General features: G+C 42.0%; 1 protein-coding gene across 4 annotated transcripts in view; it reads left to right on the forward strand.

Annotated features, from left to right (window-relative positions):
• The window catches only part of ADAMTSL1 (ADAMTS like 1), an 872,699-nt gene that overhangs the window by 734,890 nt on the left and 118,510 nt on the right, over positions 1-19,299 (forward strand). For all 4 annotated transcript variants that reach the window (XM_090038771.1, XM_090038775.1, XM_090038773.1 and 1 more), the window contains 2 exons: positions 5,056-5,357; positions 15,712-15,841. In XM_090038771.1, coding sequence (XP_089894897.1) covers positions 5,056-5,357; positions 15,712-15,841 — 432 coding nt within the window. The remainder of the gene's footprint in view (positions 1-5,055; positions 5,358-15,711; positions 15,842-19,299) is intronic.

A 19,299-nucleotide genomic window follows, 5' to 3' on the forward strand; every position in this document is an offset into this window, starting at 1 on the left:
TAATCGAACCCAGCTGTGGGCAAGTCTGAAGGATGTCACTGTCTGCCACCCCCAAGTGGGCATCTCTGTAGGCAGTAGCATAGGCAAGTCAATAAAACAGGGAGTGCAGGGATGAAAGGGGGAAAGCATGCCAAAGAAAAATATGTTAAAAAAGACATGGTTCTTGTAAACAAAGTGCTATACTCATTCTCTTTAGCTGCAGGCACACGTCCGATGGGCCAAACAGCCTTTTTCTATTACATGATTTTCTTAGATTCCCTTGCAAAATGACTAATCCTGTATTTAAGAGAGAAAGTGTATTTTCCAATATTGTTTCTTAGTTGTTGTTTGGCATAGTTTACAGGACTCACTTCAGCTGAAAAGATTTTTGATGCATTGTTTACCACAAGTTTCACAAAAACAGGCAAGTTTCACAAAAACATAATCCATATATCAGGCAACACCATATATCAGGCATGCCAGTAGGTAGTGCAGACCCAGAGTGGTGACACTGACATTGACTTCAGTGCTTTGAGCCTACACCAATGGAAAGGAGAACAGATGTGGCTTGACACTTCTACAACTTAATATACTTTCATGAAAACATATTTTAGGGGAATATGGGAATTTAAAAAATAGAGACATACACATTTGTGTCCATGAATCCCAGGTATGTCTGGCTCTGGCAGTGGTACAGAAGTAGCAGCTAGAGGTTTGTTGCTACTGGGAGAGGTCCTCTCCCCCAGCAGCATCAAACCATTTACCATGAGCTGCCACCACTTCTCTGCCCGTCCTGCTGCTGGAGCCTAGGGGGGAAAAAGGACAGGGGCAGGGGATGGAAGGGTGAGACAGCCCTCTCCCCTACCAGAAAGAATCACTTGTCCACCTGTCATTATACTACTGCAGCTGGGTGCATAATCACTATTTGTGCATACAAATTTTTGCACACACAAAAATGTGCCTGCAAAATTATGGACACAATAATCTTTTTGCTGAATGGTCTGCATTGAGTTCAATGCTAACATTCTCAGTTTTGTACTCAAAACATAAGACAACCCTCACTCTCTCCCCTATGCTTAGAGTTTTGTAAACTTCTTTTAGCTTAGCTAGAATGATCTAAGCCCTTTTTAAATTATAGAAGAGTATATATTTCAAAATTTAGCATTTGTATTTCAAAATGTGGCTTCTCAGCTAAAGATCATCTCCTTTATAAAAACAAAATAATGGACCTTATTATTTTAAACAGATATTAGTGGTGGCAGTGCCTATACTTTGTTTTGGCATGAAGTGATCACTTTAATTTATCCTCAAAACTCCCTAGAACATGGCTGAGTGGTAAAGCATACTTGGCTTTATGAAAGGAGCTGTGGGGAAACTGGAGAAGTGGGAGGCTGAAAGATGGAGGCTGATCCAAGGCTCTGTGAAGTTAGTGGGAATGGGATGAGACCTGCTGTCTTTATGAAGATCTATAGGGTGTTCCATATCTCTCCAAATACACAGCTCTGTCAACTGTGGATTTGTGTATTCAATGATGTGTTATGGAAAAGCCAAAAACATTACTAATAACATTTATCATCTAAAGCAGTAAGAGAAATCCTCTTGTTTTTTCCCTCACTAACACTCATCTGGCTGCTCCTTGATGTTTCTTTTGTTTCTGTCTATAACTGCTCCTTATTTTTTCTAAATCATCTTTGGGCTAATTTGAGGTTCACCTAACATTCTGGGTGCTCAGTACTTCTGAATAATTAGGACCTTAAGAAAGATTCCCCCAAATTGAGAGAGCTCAAATCAATGGCTAGAACTACTCAGGTGAGTTGTTCAGGATCTCATAAATGGTCTAAGAAGGTTGTTCTTAAATATAAGACCATCTTTCCCCCTCAACAGGTGTCTCCATTCTCTTGGAATTAGTACATAACTAATACTATGGTTTTCTCACAGAGAACACCCTGCAGCTGGAGGTACTATTGTTCAGAGCAGATATAAAATGAAAGTCATGACCACTTCATAGATTCATAGATTTAATAGATTTTTAGGGTCAGAAGGGACCTCAGTAGATCATCAAGTCCGACCCCTGCCCTGGGCAGGAAAGAGTGCTGGGGTCAGATGACCCCAGCTAGGTGCTTGTCTAGTCTTCTCTTAAAGATCTGCAAGGTAGGGGAGAGCACCACCTCCCTTGGGAGCCCATTCCTAGCAATGCCACTCCCCCAGCTCCCCAGCCCAGACACTGTTCAGAATGGAAGTGGGGGAAAGGAGCAGAGGGAAATCATTCTTGGGCTTCCTCAGCTGGTGCTGGAGGGTGGGATGGGTGGATTAGAGCTTCCCCATCCCCACCTTGCATCTACCCATCCCACCCTCCAGGACTGACTGAAAAAAACCCAGACCAGACTCCCTTCTTTCTCTTTCCCTTCTCCTGTTCTGAAAACAGTAACAGGCTGGGAGTTCTGCAGACACAAGTTACGGAATGTGCTCAGATTTTTGTGGAATTGGGCCCTTTTCAAGCAGTTTGCAGCCATGTACTTCTGTTTGGTCATGTCTGTAGACTGCTTTCTGGGGCCAGATCAGGAGAAAATTGCCACTTCTGTGTGTGCCCAGAAGGCAAATGTGTGTTGTTTGCTACTGATCTAAAGTATGCCACTTACAGAAAACCACGTAATTTAGATTGATTCTGCCTCGGGCTTTTTGAATGTCTGTACCTAGCCTTATATAGTAAGTATTGTTTCCAAAGAAATCTAAGTTGCTTGCTTGCCTGCTTGCTGGCTTGCTTGTTCTGCTTCCTATTAGTCTGTAGACAAACACAACTTTTAACCACTTTAAAACAGAAGGGGGAATAACCACTAAGGAACACACATCAGCTTTTACCATGCAGGTTTTGTGTCTGCTTGCTCCTATAATGATACAAGTTAGCTAAATCTCTAACTTTAAACATTAATGCCACAGGGCTAAAGTTTCAAATGTTTTGGTACGCCTATATTGATGCATATTTAACTGTTACATCATAATAGCTGACATCATTATCATAGAACATCAGTAAAATTCTTATGTCTTTTATACACTCTTGAAGTCACAGTCGTTAAAAAGAATCCATTCTGGACTAGACATGGGTGTCTGCTCAACAGTTCACAGAACTGTAGTGGAGGTGAAAATTATAAATACAATATCCCGTTGTAGGGGTGATGCATAGGGGGTGTACATGTAGACATGAGCATGGCGGTGCACCCCCTACAAAAAGATGCCACCGACACTGTCGGTGGCACCTGCAGGTGGTCACTGCTCACCACCTTGCCACTGACACCGGTGGTGGCATCTGCGGGTAGTCCATGATCCCCGCTGGTCAATGCTGATGCTGTCAGCAACAGCTGTAGGTAGTCACCATCCCTTGGTCAGCGCTTACCACCCCCACCCCTCCATCGTCAACAGTGCCGGCAGTATCTGCAGGAGCTCCCCTGCTTACTACCACCACGCTTCCTGCTGCCACCACTGCCATGCTCCTGTTGCTGCCATGTCCCCCCAGCCACTGGGGGCATGTGTCATTCATGTCCCATTATAATTACAGCAGCATCACTGAGAACTGTGTATTTCCTAAGAGTGAATCTCAGTCTAGTAATGGCCTCACATGTGCTTTGCTGCTTTTTAGGCACCACAAAATGGACTACATGCATGTAATTTGGTTCTCCGTGCTACATATTTGCAGTACAGAGTCAAATTTTGATACCAGGAAATCCCGGTATCAAAAAAAGATGTGGGACAAAAAAGTGAGGCAGCACACATGGCATAGGCATTCACTACTGCCCAAAACCAGATCCTGGCTGCCCAGAGCCATGCTCCAGTTGCTGGCCAGGCTCCACATGCCTGGATCATTGCTGCTACAAACCCAGGAGGCCCCAAGAATTCCAGGTAAGGCTGCTGGGGAAGTATATTCACCAGGCCCTGAAAATGTGAATGTGACAGACAAGTATACATGCATGATGGAATATTAATGCTGAAAAATGCCTAGGAAGTGATATCCCTCTGATGTTGAAATTTAGCCATGCAGAAGTCCTGTTATAAACTCTCTGCAACACCTGGATTTTCAGATAGCACACATCCACATATTTAAGGGACCCAGAAAAACTATGTGCTAAAATCTATTTTATTACAAATGGTGTAATGGGGCTCTATATTGTTCTATCTCTGTGGTTTTACATTTGCTTTGCTTAATGTACAGTTGAAAACATGTCCCACCCCTACCCACTACTGTTAGACCTTGCAAATAAGTCAGCCTGGAATCTGATAGTTAAGATGGATTCTTTATTACTGTGTGTTATTGTCATCTCTAAGGGTAAGAAATGCTGCAAGCCAAAAATTACCTTCAGATGCATCTGTGTTGTACAACTGTCTTCAAAATTTGCTTTGTATATATCTGTTCAATTCCACCAATTGATTGAACCTCCACAGTAAATGAATCTACTTTGGATGTGCTTTGAGAGTGCCGAAGAGGGGCTAATTTATTAGAAGAGCCAAGTACATATAGGTTAGCTATTTAAGAGCTAAGGAGGGATATTGTCTGCATACATTTGAATGACAAATGTGAAAATGTAGGTTCCATCTCACGATTCCTACTTCTTCTCCTTTGTACCAATTTCAATAATCCTTCCCTATCCTTCACAAGTAAAATAATCTTCATGCCAGTGAGGTCATTTAGATTGTTGAGGACAATCAATGGAAGCTCTTTTGCTTGAGATTATTCATATAAGACTGAACCAATTCTAGTCAACGTGCTATAGGGAATGATTCTACTCTGACAGAAGTATGAACTGGAGAATGCATTTTTCCCTTCCATAAATCACAGGAAGAAAGAGATGATGAGGGAGACTTCAGGATTATACTGATTTCTGCCCCAAGAACCATGGAAGTGCCACCAGGACATGATGGCTTTTATGAGAGATTTACAAAAATGGTGCAATGAGATAAAGCACTTGTTTCTAAGACAAAGCAGAAGTTTTGCCTGCAGCCATTGAGAAGGGATGTTATGAATTTTATTTGCCAAATTTTTATTTGCCAAACGATCTGTTTACTTTGCTCTTTCTCTTACCGTAGGTTTATTCCTGAGGCCTGGTCTGCCTGTAGTGTCACATGTGGAGTGGGCAGCCAGGTACGGCTAGTGAAGTGTCAGGTCCTCCTGTCTTTCTCTCAGTCTGTTGCTGACCTGCCCATTGATGAATGTGAAGGTCCCAAACCTGCATCACAACGAGTCTGTTACAGTGGTCCCTGCAGTGGGGAGGCTGCTGAATATAACCCTGAGGAAACGGACATTGTCTATGGCAGCTTGCAGGACTTTGATGAGCTGTATGACTGGGAGTATGCAGGCTTTACAAAGTGCTCAGAGTCATGTGGAGGAGGTGAGAGTGATACGTTTCTTTCCTTATTTAATTTGCTTTCCTGTTTTCAAGCATGGAGCCACATGTTTTGCAATGGGTACTATCAGAAAGGCTGCTTCAGTGGGAAGCTATTGAAAATAAAACCCACTTCTGTTTCTGTAGTCAGCCAAATAGTTCTGCCATTGCAGCTGCATTTTCTTGTCAGTCTGCTGATGGCTCAGCTGGTTTCTGTAGCTTGCGCTACCAGGTGACATGAGTTTGAAGCAAAAAAGCATATGGCAAAAATAACCAACCAAGTGATTGTCTAAAGGTAGCAGACTTGGCACTTATTGGGCACATCTACATGAGACGTTTACAGCAAAGCTGACTAATTAGCTCTGCTGTAAACATCAGCATCTACATGTGCTATTAGGCATGCACAACAGCAAGTGGTCCTATTATGCTGGAGTAAACTAATAAACTCCACCATAAGATAGTACTAGTACTGCCCAACACAGGTACTGTTGTACAGCAGAGTTATTTACTCTACTACAACACATGTAGACACTGGCTGGGGCTGGCTGGGGCATGAGGGTGCTCCCATACAGGGCTGCTTGCTGGTTAGCCCTGCACTGTAGCACCCTCATGCCCCAGCCAGCCCCTCTGCAGCACATTGAGCTAAGTCAGAGCAGCTGCAGGCTGGCCCCTAGGGCCCCCTACCAGTCAGAGCTGCTCCAACTCAGCTCGATGTGCAATGGTCCTGGACACACATGCATCACTGCACCCAGGAGCAATAAACTCTAGGGCAAACTTTGCTGGATTTTATTGCATTGAATTAATTTCATGTGTAGATGTACTCACAGTGTCTTAAAGCTGATCAAGGTACAAGGTTACACAAGCTATGCAAATTATTTAATGTACATCGTGTTGTATCCATTTGGATTTTCTCCATCATTTTGGCCAATCAGTTTTGAAAAATGTGCCTATTCTAATTTGTAAACACCTAGACTTTCCCAGCTGCTACTTCTTAAATTGGCAATTTTAAGCCTGTTTACAATGGAATGAGTGTAAATAATATAGCCAAAGAATCAATTTGCTATATGAAATTAGAATGATACTGCAGAATTGGAAAGAGGTCAGTAGTGTATGGCCGTTTAATTTTTGGCTCAAAGTTGATTTTTGGGCCATCAGATGCACTATGAAAGCTGTCCATCAGATAGGAAATGATGTAAAGTATATAACAAAATGTTTGTATCTTGCTATTTCCCATCAATTGTTTGCAGCTAAATTACAGTTATTAAACATTTCCTATTCTAAATATAGGGAAAACCTAATAATAATTATTGCTGACTTTTAATGGCAACCACTGGACTTTCAGTAATATTTGTAATCCTTGAACCTTGAATATCTTGCGTGATTTCCATTTGAAACTGTTTCAATACATATAGTACATAAATGTGCACATTTCAAACATAACATGCATAAATTGACATGACATAAACATTTTGCTTTATCAATGTAATCTCTTTGTGTTGTCAACAAAAATGATTACCTGGGAGATTTAAAAATATATATATCATTGCATCTGAAATCAACCAAAAAGTTTCAGATCAAGAAACAGATTATAAACCAGTTTTTGTAGCTAAAGTTGTAAAGCAGGTCAAGCTAATTTTATTGTTTTTGTACTCTCAGGGAATGAAATTGGATAGACAGAAGAAACCTTTCACCTTACAGAGGTGCAACCAGAAGGAACTAGTTAGTAATTTACTCTGCAGATAGTGGCTGCATTTCCCAGAGCTGTCATCAAATATCATGTAATAATTATTCTTTTCTGGGAGATATAAACATAGAAAATGGTATATTGAAAGTGAATTTAAACTGGTTATATTCATGCCCCATCCTCACACCCTCTTGCATTTTAATATTCCATTAAGGAAATGGAACTAATAGGAATTTTAAGGGAAAACAGTTTCAAACTGGATAGCTTCATTCATAGATTTCATAGACATCAGGGCTGAAAGGGACCTCGGGAGATCATCGAGTCCAGCCCCCTGCCCAAAGGGCAGGAAGTCAGCTGGGGTCATAGGATCCCAGCAAGATAAGCATCCAATTTACTCTTGAAGGTGTTTAATGTAGGTGCTTGAACCACCTCCGCTGGCAGACTGTTCCAGACCTTGGGGGCTCGGACAGTAAAGAAATTCTTCCTTATGTCCAGCCTGAAACGGTCTTGCAGGAGTTTGTGACCGTTCGACCTCGTCATCCCTTGGGGCGCTCTGGTGAACAAACGTTCCCCCAGATCCTGGTGGTCACCCTTGATAAACTTGTAGGTGACCATCAGATCACCCCTGAGCCTACACTTTTCCAGGCTAAAGAGTCCCATGTCTCTCAGCCTATCATCATAAGATCTGTTTTCCTGACCTCTGATCATGCGCGTGGCTCTCCTCTGGACTCTCTCAAGCTTCTCCACATCCTTTTTGAATTTTATTTCTTCACTGTGATAAATATCCATCTTTGAAAACCTGTTCTCGGGTGTTATTCATACAAGTGTCTTCTTTTAAAATGTGAGCTCATTGTCTGAATGGCCAGGCTCAAGTACCTAGGACTACATCCACAAGGGTCTAATTGACTAGCGGGTAAGCACTCCCATGGCAGATGCTAGTTTTCAGAGATTACTTCTCTCATGTCAGTAGCTGAGTAACACGTGTTCATTATTCCCCTACTAAATGCTGAATCCTACAATTCATACAGACATAATAATGATAAAGTTAAATACAGATTAATGCTACCTATACATAGAGACTACATATGCCAGATCAGTAAAACAAATTCAAGAAAACTTACATGACATTCCACAAATACCTCAAAATAGTGTAATGTTCAAAATAGTGTAAGGTTTTGTGTATAAGGACCTTACACACAAAATACTGTAAGGTCCATAACATTTTTATTGAGAAATCAGTATATATATTGAGGTTTTACTCAGCATTTATATTCACGACTGCCATTTTATGGACAGTGATAGTACTTCTTTAATTGTCAGCTTGCAGTGTGTTTCTTTGGGAAATCTTCATTTTCATTAGAAAGAATAAGGAAAGAGAACATGTCTTTATTTTCTAGGGCTAAAACTTCACCATGACAGTAGACTGCAGGCTGTCCAAGCCCTAGATGCATCCAGGGCAAAAGGAACAATCTTCCTGGAGTTATAGGGGCAGCAGTCAGAAATAAGGCAATCATGCTCTGCTGTGAACATGTTTGATGCTGTGAGAAGAAGTGGACTACTCTTTGTATTGTAACTTCTGCCTAGTTTGTATCTGTGTAAGGTGGTGGTGGTGGAATATAGGCCAGCTGGATTGTGTGCAAACTGTACACTCTGAGTGGATAACCAGGCTCCCATGGACTGTAGGGCATGTCTTATCCTAGTCAGAGTGGGGACATACCTGTGCACTAAGACAGGGTGCTATTATCCAGTGGACCAGCAATATTACTTACACACTAGATCTTTACTTCCTACTTCTTTTTTTTTTCCTTTTGTAGCAAATGTTCAGGATTTAACCCTAAAAGATATATGGTGCGACTTACAAAACAGTCCTAATAGCATTCACTTGTAGCCATCCTAGGCTCTGTATTTGAGTGTGTTCCTATCTTGGGCAAATGTTAAAAAATTATCAGCTCCATAGGTGCTGACTCTGTGAATGCTCTGGAGCCCAATCACCCATCAAAAAAAATTAATGGGTGCTCAGCACCTACAAGCCATAGCCATAGCCATGGCTACTTGCAGACATAAAAAAATAAAAATAAAAATAGTGCTTTACCAGAAGAAGCAGTGCATTACTTTGACCTGGCTCTGTAGCATCAGTAAAGATCAGTTGCTTCAGCTGGGCTTTTTGGCACTTTTAGCTAAACCTGATTCAAACAAATATTAGATAAGTGTTTTAAAAAGCTTCACTAAAGTACCCAATCCTTACAGATGCTGCAGAACCAGTTTGAAGTAATGCGCTGCTGCTTGTGGGCATTTGCCGAGCTTGGGGTGGGAACGCACCAAGTTTAAAGTAAAGCACCATTGTGCGGGGAGGGGGGAGGGGGTTACCTATCCAAGCACCCAGCAGCAAAAACCAAAGTCAGCACCTAGGAGCAGCTCTGAGGCTGACTGGGGAACTCTGATTATCTATGACTATCTCCTATGATAGATATTTTAGAATAGTTTTTAAGCCTTCTGTTGGCACTGCCAGTAAACTGCCACTAAAATATCTAATGTAGCTACCATTCAAACTATATATTTGTCTGTAAACATGTCTTTAGGTTTGCTGTGGTTTCTTTTCAACAAAATACAAAAGAACATCCTGCTATCAGGATCAGAGTATATGGTTTAGTAATAAATTTCAGGTGCGCCACTCTGCATTGACCTAACCGGTTTGTAATAAAATCTGGAATCTCTTAAAAAGTTACCAAGCATTTTAATGATCAGAGTTGCTTCCTTGCAGGATAAACAATAATAAAGCTACTGGATAGATACTTTAGAGACAATTGAAATAGCATGAATAAGGAAGAAGAAGAGTACACAAGCAAGAACTGGATGGTTTTAAAAGTACTGGGTACAACTACACATGCCCTCGACTGTGCAGTTTTAACCGCTATGACTGCACAGTCCTGGTGGCACACAGGTCATTTCTGGCCCTACTGCACAGTAGCATCGGTGTCACGGTTTGTGCCTGCCAGTGCTACGTTACCATAGTGGCAAGCTATGTTGCCATTGCTAATCACGATGGCGACGTAGCATCTCGTGTAGATGCACCTACTGTATGGAAAAGAGAAACAAAAAAGTTTGTTTCTGTGATATGCTGTGAATACTTAGTTCTGGTGAGAATCAGAGAGAGAGTTGCAATCATTACCGCTAAAATTAGGACCCCTGTGGAAAATCAGATCCAAAATAAGTAATGTGAGATTGTTAAAAGAACGTGGGATGCTTGTGTAACAATGAATGGCAATTCATTACATAGGTGAAATTCTTAAATAGATACACTACAAAGAGATAATGTGGCTCCAGATCAAAGTAGGTAGTAGAGAAGTGCTTGAATGACAAGTTAGATCTAAAATTGTGATGCTACCTGTTTTCATAGAGACTTGTGGAATTCATTGGTTTCATTTCATAGAAAGCCATCCAAATGTTTTCCTAGGTGTTGATTGACAGCCCCTTCTCACTTTGATTGTTATTTTCACTAACATAGTGTGTACAAGAGGCTGTCCTAAATTAGTGCCAAATGTCCTGAGCACAGTGTTGTTTTGTCTTGATTAGAAGACCACCTCTGCTATGTAACCACTGTTTGTCAGTCCGTTGAGTGGTTACTTATGTCATTCACTTTATTGCATTCACTTTATAGTATATGATAATGTATTCAGCAGAAAAAAAATTACCTGGAAATTTATTAAGCATTTAGAGGAAAAGAGCAGATAGTTTGAATGTGGGGAGAATGTGAAGCTCCATGACTTTGGCCAAACTGTTGGTGTGGGCCATACCATGTTAATCCATCATTGCAGACTAGCACGTTGGTGTTTTCCAAATGGCACCAGTTTCAACTTCAAAACAGCGAAGCATATTGCAAGTTTTATTTGTACCCATGGCAGTATTATTCTTGCTCTTTCCTCATTGCTACTGAGGCTTGCCCAGTACTTTCATAAACATTTCCGTCTTCAAAGGATGGGGGCATTTTGGAAAAGCAGTTGATACACTGTTACGGTGATGGAGTCATTAGAGGACAAGTCTAGCAAACTTTCTCCAATTCTGGAAAGTTAGGATGAATGCAAATTATATACTTCCACCACACTTGAATTGCTGTGGACTGGGAGTTTCCAGCTAGGATAGAAAAACGATTAACTTTATACCTGCACCTTTGCATTTGATTTTGGTGGATCAAATTCCAAGAACCAAATTAGTTTATGTGAAATGTTGTTTAGACTGTTTAGACTTAACTGCTGTAGTATATCTGAGCAGCCCATATCAATTTACTCTCGTTAAAGCCTTGTAAAATAAAATAGCCACAGTTTCTACATGGAGAAAATGAGACAATTTTGCCTAATGGTGTAGTAGAAATCTGACAGAACCAGGGACAGAGCATTTAAAACTATCCAAACTCCCTTTTAGACCTCACTGCTGCTCCTACTCTGTTCCTTCCTTGATTCCAACTCTCAGCTGTGCCATTTTCCCTTGCATGATTCAAGTATATTTTGAGCTCCAGGCACAGCAACCTGAAAATATCTATTGTCTGCAAATTCTGACTGCTATGGCATCATTTTGCATTTTCTCTGTACCTAATACCATGTTGTCCTAGGTTAGAATATGGCTCTTTGCCCTGTGGGGTCAGGCCAGTGCTCAGGATCTCAATATCCCACTGTTATATGGGAGGGTGTGACACAATTGCATATATACAAACACACAAATCAATTGGGTGCATACACACACACACACACACACACACACACACACACACACACACAACCAACTCAGGCAAATACACATCCAAGATGACCAGCTTAGGCACATGCATACCTATCACCAGTTCGAGCACATGCACACTCTAATGATAATGACATGAAAACATACACAATACATACACACATGCATACACATACATACAATTTAGACACTGACTCAGGTGACAATGTGTGTGTGTTGGTGCCTATGGTACCTATGCTTGGGGTACTTGGTAACTAAAGAGCAGGTGGCAGAGATCAAGGGGAAAGGCAGTGGAGATAAGGCAATAACAGTGACAGAGATCAAGGGGAAAGGCAGTGGAGATGAGGCAATAGCAAAGAAATAGGGGTTTGCAAGCAGAGAAGAGCTCAGGATGGCTGGAGCCACAGGAGCATGACAGGTGTTGGAGGTGGCAGTGAGCCAGAAGCAGTAGAGGGAGAAATGAGACAGAAGTTAGAGTGATGAGGAGCAGAGTTTGGAGCAGGGCTGCAACAGTAGTAAAGCAAAATCCAGCTCAGGGTTCCAAATAACAGTTTTATTAAATGAACACTTTACTGTACATCTTGGTTCCTACACACACTCACAGAAGCACTCCCACACACACTCACACAATGGTAGCAGGAGAAAGAGACTCAATGTTGGAGTCCAGGTAGGGAAGAGAAACAGAGTCTAAGTCCTTGGTTCAAGAGAGGATGTGGGTGATACCTACCTATCCAGGCTGGGAGGGGGTCCTCGATGGCCAGTCGGGGTCTTTCTCCAGCAGGTGTTGTCCAGAGGAGGGTTGCTGGCAGGACCTCTGGATTGATTGGCAGTGTGTCGTGAAGCAGGTATGGTCCAGGTGAAGATGGCATCCCATGGAGTCAGTCTTCACTACCCCTTTTTATGGGGCAGACCACCTATGATCTCCTATGGGGAGGACATGTCCAGGCAAGGTCAGCCCTGTTCCAGAGGGTTCCAGATGTTCATAAGAAGCATGTGCAGCCTTGGCACAATGGTGGGTTGCCTCATCTTTTTTTTCTTGAATGTTGAGGGTGGTTCCAGTGGCTGGATCATTGGTCCAGGTATTGGTTTTGATGGTGGGGTGATTTAGTAGGAGGTCCTGCTATCATTGTATTTCACTCATCCATTCACTCTTTTGTTTCAGGCATTCAAAGAAAACCAATTACATGGGAGAGGTTACAGAATTGCAGCATACTTACACAACAGGCCTTGGGAACAAGATGGGAATGGATACTTGACGTCACTTTACAGACACAGGCCTAAACCATACAATATTAATATGAAACAATAAAAATCAATGCACAAATGATAGGAATACAATATAATACAATATAAAACAGTAAAAATCAATAGAAACATAACAGAACACTATTTACAATATATTAAAAAAGGGGCTTTTTACAGTAATACCTAGGGGCTTATTACAGATGTAATACAGGGGCTTATTACAGTAGTATCTAGTACTATTTGTAATCACTTATAAGGGATAGAGAGGGAAAGTCAGAAATAGTTGGGGAAGGGGAGGAAATGCATTTTAAAAATAAAAACAAAAATGGGGTTTTGCTACGTGGCATATAGTTGTTAAGGACCTGCCTTCATTCAGTGATCACGTGCCCTCTTCGCAAGTACATGCTGTTAGACCCCGACTCCATGCAGCACCCAATGACTCGGGAGATGACGATCCAATTGCTCATGGATCCTGTGGCGGGCCAGTAGGGGGTGCTCCTGTGTTGAGCCGCCCACCTCACTGCACCTGACCACCTTCCAGGGTCTGAGTGCCTCCCTGGGGGCACCTCACATCTCGCCGACCCCCTTCCTAGAGCACACCCGCTAGCCTGGGGGTAGAACTGCCACCACCCGGGGTGGACTTGATTCTGGCTCTGCAGTCCCTGGGAAACACAGGCCTAGTAGCCCTTAAGGGTACTTGACTCACTTCACCAACTTGGGGTGCTTCCCTCAGTTGGAAGCACAAGTAGTGGTCTCCCTTAGTCAGCCAAACCAAGGGGACCCCAAGGCATAATCTAGACCCACTCTCAATAAGTCTCCCATGCTAGGTACAAAGGAGAACTTCACTGGTTACAAGGAGTAGAGTTGGAATAGGGTACAGAGTTGAGTAGTATCAGAGATATCACATAGAGCAAACAGGGTGGCTGGAGTAACCTCTGATCATGCATCTGACTTACTGCAAGCTATATATCTAGTTAGATCTCAGGTAGATTACTCTCAAGTATCATGAAGAGGCAGGTGGAAATTCCCTCTGGAGGCAGGCTGTTCTTTGATCATGAGTTTTAAGAGAGAAAGCAAGTTTCAGATGGTCCAGCTCTTCACTCACTCTGAGTTTTCCTCATGGCTGCTGCCCCCTCCTCCTGGGCAGTCCTTAACTTATATAGCCCTTATGACCTAATTTACTTGGTCCAATGGAGGCCAGCATCTGTTGGCTGTCAGCCAAGCCCAAGCCCCTCATCCAGGTATGTGATGCCAGTCACGTAGGCAGAGGGAGCAGGTTTCCCCCCTCCCTCAGGAATGTATCCAGCTCAGGTTACCTAAAGAGATAGGGTAAGGTGTGTATCTTTTGCTGGGCCCATCCTAACCAAATTGTCACAGAGCAGAGCTTTTGGGGAGAAACAGAGGTGACCTTCTGCCTCAGATCCTGTTATTAGCCAGAGCCAGCAGGGAGCAAACACCAGCACACATTGCTCGCAACAGCTTTATTCAAAATAGAGACCGCTTCGGGCGAGCTCCCTCACAGACATGCAGTCTGTGAACTTGGGGAGCAGCAGTGAACATTAGTTTTTTCACATTTTATAAAACTTAGTTCATGCTCATTAACATTCACTCCACCTTCTGTTCCACCCATTTCTTCTCCCATCTCAAGCTCCGCCTCAGTTTACTATTTACTTCACTTTTTACTATTGCCTATGCATTTTATTAATTTACATGCCTCTCTGTTAGGAGAACATGCATAAGACTTTGACCTCCACTTCTTTCGGTCACTTGCTGGTTCTTTTTGGTTTCTTGCTGACTTCAGCATCCTCTCCAAGGCCTTGCTTCTGCTTTATCTCCTGATGATAGCTGGTGGGCTGCATCTTGTTCTTCTTACACAAGGAATCATGCATCTTGCACACCACCCCATTGTTAGAAAACTGCTTGCTTAAGCATTTGCAAAGTTATTCTTAATGTATCATTTTGCTTTGTGACCACCAGCTTTTGCTGAGACACAAAAAAAGCCTTTATTCAGTTGCAAATCCAGTGCTCTCCAAAATCCAAATACTGTCACCCTAACACATACTTGGGTTGATTACATGTTAGAGGTGCAGTGATTGAAGAACATTTGTTCTGTGTGTTTGTTTTTGTTTTGATGACCTTTTCTGAGATGGAAAGTCCCTATGGAGTTTGATAGCAAGGGACGCTTCTTGTATACTTATATAATTGGACCTCTTCCCAGCTGGGTGAAGAACAGGACAGAAGGAGAAGCAATGGATAATACATCCCTAGGGATGGTTGTTTCTGAAGAGTTACAGATGTTGTGAATGGAGGTTTCCTCTTAAAACAGAAGAGGCAGAGGAAACTGCCCCCAAGAAGGCCCCTTTCCCCACCAAGAAGCCACCATCAACATGCCAGACATCCTACTTTGCTCAATTTAGAGCTAGTGGTCAGCATGAAACAGCTTGTATTGTACACCAAGTGGCACAAGAGCATGTTCAACCCAGGTCACACTACCATTTGAGTGGCATCCCCCTCCCCAGCCACAGGTTTGGCAAAAAAGTCTGAGTGAAACCTGGTGACAATCCTGAATATCAAACTGTTTTCTGATACACAGTAGTTCCTACAGCAGCTTAGCAGTCCTCCTGCTAGTGATATGTTTATACTTTATCACTCCCTGTGGGATATGTGCACTGACTCTTGACTGTAAAATGTTGTGCGCAGGTATCCAGGAAGCAGTGGTGACTTGCCTGAACAAACAGACAAGAGAGATTACAGATGAAACTCTGTGTGTGACCAGTCGCCGTCCTCCACAGCTATTAAAAGCCTGTAATCCGGAGCCCTGTCCCCCAAGGTAGGCTGCTTATATTATTTCCTTCAGTAGCTACATGTGTACAGGAGAGGAGTAACTATCATTAACTGATGCCTTCCAATGAATGTGCAGTCTCCCACATTCCCAGTGAAACTAGGAAAGTGGGGTCATATTTGCTGGTATGAACCAGGACTTCAGTGAAATGACTATAATTTCCATAATTGAAAACAAGGCCTGAAGTATTTAACCCAATTACATCTTCCCAAATTCAGTTTTCTGGGCCAAGCAGAGATGATTTAACTGTGAAATTCCATTGACTGTATTATACAAAAATTCAGATTAGATGATCTAATGGTCCCTAATGGTCATAAAATCCACAGGTATAAATGCTACATGGATGTAAGTCTTATTAATGATTGTAATAATAACAATTCCAAGATTGTTCAATGGGATTTGGAGGTACCACATCAAAAAACAAATCTAATACACCGGCATGAAATGATTCCAGCATAATGTTAATTCTGCCCTAAACTATTTAAACAATAGCAATAATACAAGAAACAGAGCACGAAGGAAATATTCCTATCTCCCCAGCAGACACATATCTCTACTGTATTGTACTAATTAACCTCCCTGGGTCTTAGTCTTAATACAGACATTCCATTTCTCGTGGGAGAGTTGCCGCTCTCCCAGGAGAATCTAAGAGTGTACAGATGTTCCCAATTTTTTCTCCCACAGAGAAATGACCAGTCCAGGAGAAAAATAACATGTGAACAATCAGTGTTAAAATAACTTCCAGAATAGTTTCTTCTAAGCAAGTTAATGTCTGTACACATTCTCTTTTGAAAGAAACCACAGCACAGTCCTCTAGCATCCCAAGCTGCTTTGCTCCTGCCCCCTTCAGAAGATAATATATTGCATTACTACTCCAGCCAAGCAGAGAGTAGAGCATGTCTCCTTCAAAATCCCACATTATACAGCAGGGAGACACAGACTGACCATGAGTGGTCTGGGCCAGCCAATCAGGACTGCTCTGTTCTCTGCTGCTATCTATTACCATGCTGAGATGTGTGCCCAGCCTCCACACATACACCAGCTGTGCAGTGTCTGCATTGCAAGTTCTTGACTCTTCAAGGGCTCAGACTTCAAGTGTCTGTTCAGGCATCTCTAGATAATTTTTTCTACAAGAAGAACAAACCCAAGAGAATTCTCCCAAATGATTTGAATGTGTGTATGAAGTCTTAATTTGCTTAGTAATACAGAACAGCACTGAAACTAATGAAGGACAAACTCAGAGAAGCATCCAAATATTTGCCTGTTGATTTGAACATTGTCTATATCTGCCTGAAGGACTGGAGATCACTTCCTTTGGCTCCCATCATTTTTTATAACCCACAAAAGGCCTCAAGAGCATCTTTGTTCCTGTCCTTAACTCTCCTAGTGAAGGGTACTGTGGAAAACCCTAACCTTAAAATTAGCAAACCTAAACCTAGAAAAAGGGCAGGGCACCATATTTACGTCACTTCTTAAAATATATTTTAAAAGGTTCTTTAGTTTTCATTAAATCTTTCTAAATCTAGAGAGAATTGTACATGTATATTTATGAACTGCATATCTTTCTAATTGTCTAAAGCTTGATTCATAGTTATACTGAAGCTCAAATACATCCTTCTGGCAGCATAAAGAATTCTTGAAGTGAGTTTAAGTAATATATGACTATTTAAAGGCCCTTCTACATGGGCAGTGTGGTATAAGAGAAGCCCTACTGTATGCAAGAAGCTGTTCCTTGAAATTGCTACATATGTTGCATAATTATGTTGTCATATCAATAGGTTTGGGGTACAGTGTGATCCTGAAGCTAGAAATCAAATGTGTCCAGCATCAAAGAATACTTAAAGATATTTGGACAAAGGAAGTAATTTGATTGGATGACAGAAATTCTGACTTGAGTCATAATGACAGCCAAATGGACTGAACTTCTTAACTACATATTTCAGAACCTGTGTTATAAGTATACTTTTAGTAAAATGAACTCCTGAGCAGTTGTGTTCTATTAAACAGTGCACACACACACATTTGTTAACATTTATAAAGCAATTTGAAGATGGAAAGAACTATGAAAATACTAAGTGGTACTACTGTGTCTGTTTATAGGTATCACCTATGTACCCTTAACTTAGTTGAGACAGAACTTATTGATAGGGAATTTCTGTTTTAAATAAAGGGAGAGAGAAACTTCTATGAAGTCTAATATAAAAGTGAAAATATCCATTGACTGAGCCTGTCATAGGCCTGAGGGGATCTGAGTTTGGTTCTTTTCCCTTTCAGATGGTGGCAGCTCTGCCAGCAGTGTAAAACATCACCCTTTTTGTCCTGTACCTGGAAGTATAGAATTAGTCAAGCAAGTGAAATCCACAGGTGCATCTCAAGTAGGGCCAAGGAGGTGATCCTCCCCCTCTACATGACACTGGTCAAGCCACAGCTGGAGTACTGTGTCCAGTTCTGTGCGCCCCACTTCAGGAGGGATGTGGACAACATTGAGAGGGTCCAGAGGAGGGCCACCTGCATGATCCGGGGACAACAGGGCAGACCCTACAGTGAGAGACTGGGGGACCTGAACCTGTTCAGCCTTCACAAGAGAAGGCTGAGGGGGGACCTGGTGACCGTCTATAAACTCACTAGGGGGGACCAGAAGGGTTTGGGAGAGACCTTGTTTCCACTAGTGCCCCCTGGCATAACAAGGAATAACGGCGACAAGTTGTTGGAGAGTAGGTTTAGATTAGACATCCGTAAGAACTACTTCACAGTTAGGGCAGCTAGGAGCTGGAACCAACTTCCAAGGGAAGTGGTGCTGGCTCCTACCCTGGGGGTCTTTAAGAAGAGGCTTGATGCCTACCTGGTGGGAGTCATCTGAGCCCAGTTTTTCTCCTGCTCAGGCGGGGGGGTCAGACTTGAAGGTCCCTTCCAACCCTACTTCTATGATTCTATGAAATTTGGAGGGGCTGTCTGGTGTTCTTTGCTTACAGTGTTTCTTTTAAGGTTGACATACTGGACCAGATCTTCTGGGAATTGAATTACTCCTAGATGCTTTTGTTGATGTATTCATACACTGAAGAATCTATCTATTAAACCAAATGTTTTTTTTCAATATTATTTTAAAAATACAAACAAAATAAATATGTCTTGAAGCTTTCTTCGGCAGGGATCAGCCATATAATGTGTTTGTGCAGGAGTTAACATAACAAGGCTTTTGTTCATGAATGGAGCTCCTAGAGGTAATACAAGCAGAATGCAAATAATAAATAGTTATTGTAATAGTAAATCCGGTCTAGTGGAAATTCAGTGTATGAGTGATGCTACCGAGGAGATCTAAACTTAACTCTTCTTGCTGGTCAGCAGAAGCTAGACATACTTGTTTGCTTAGTCCTGGGTGGGGACAGTATAACATGATGTGATTTGGTAGTTTACCCCACCTGGTTAGACACGAGTTATAGCTTATC

The sequence above is a fragment of the Crocodylus siamensis genome, chromosome 3 (assembly GCF_052110815.1).
Source record: "Crocodylus siamensis isolate JL-2025a chromosome 3, ASM5211081v1, whole genome shotgun sequence".
NCBI lineage: Eukaryota > Metazoa > Chordata > Crocodylia > Crocodylidae > Crocodylus > Crocodylus siamensis.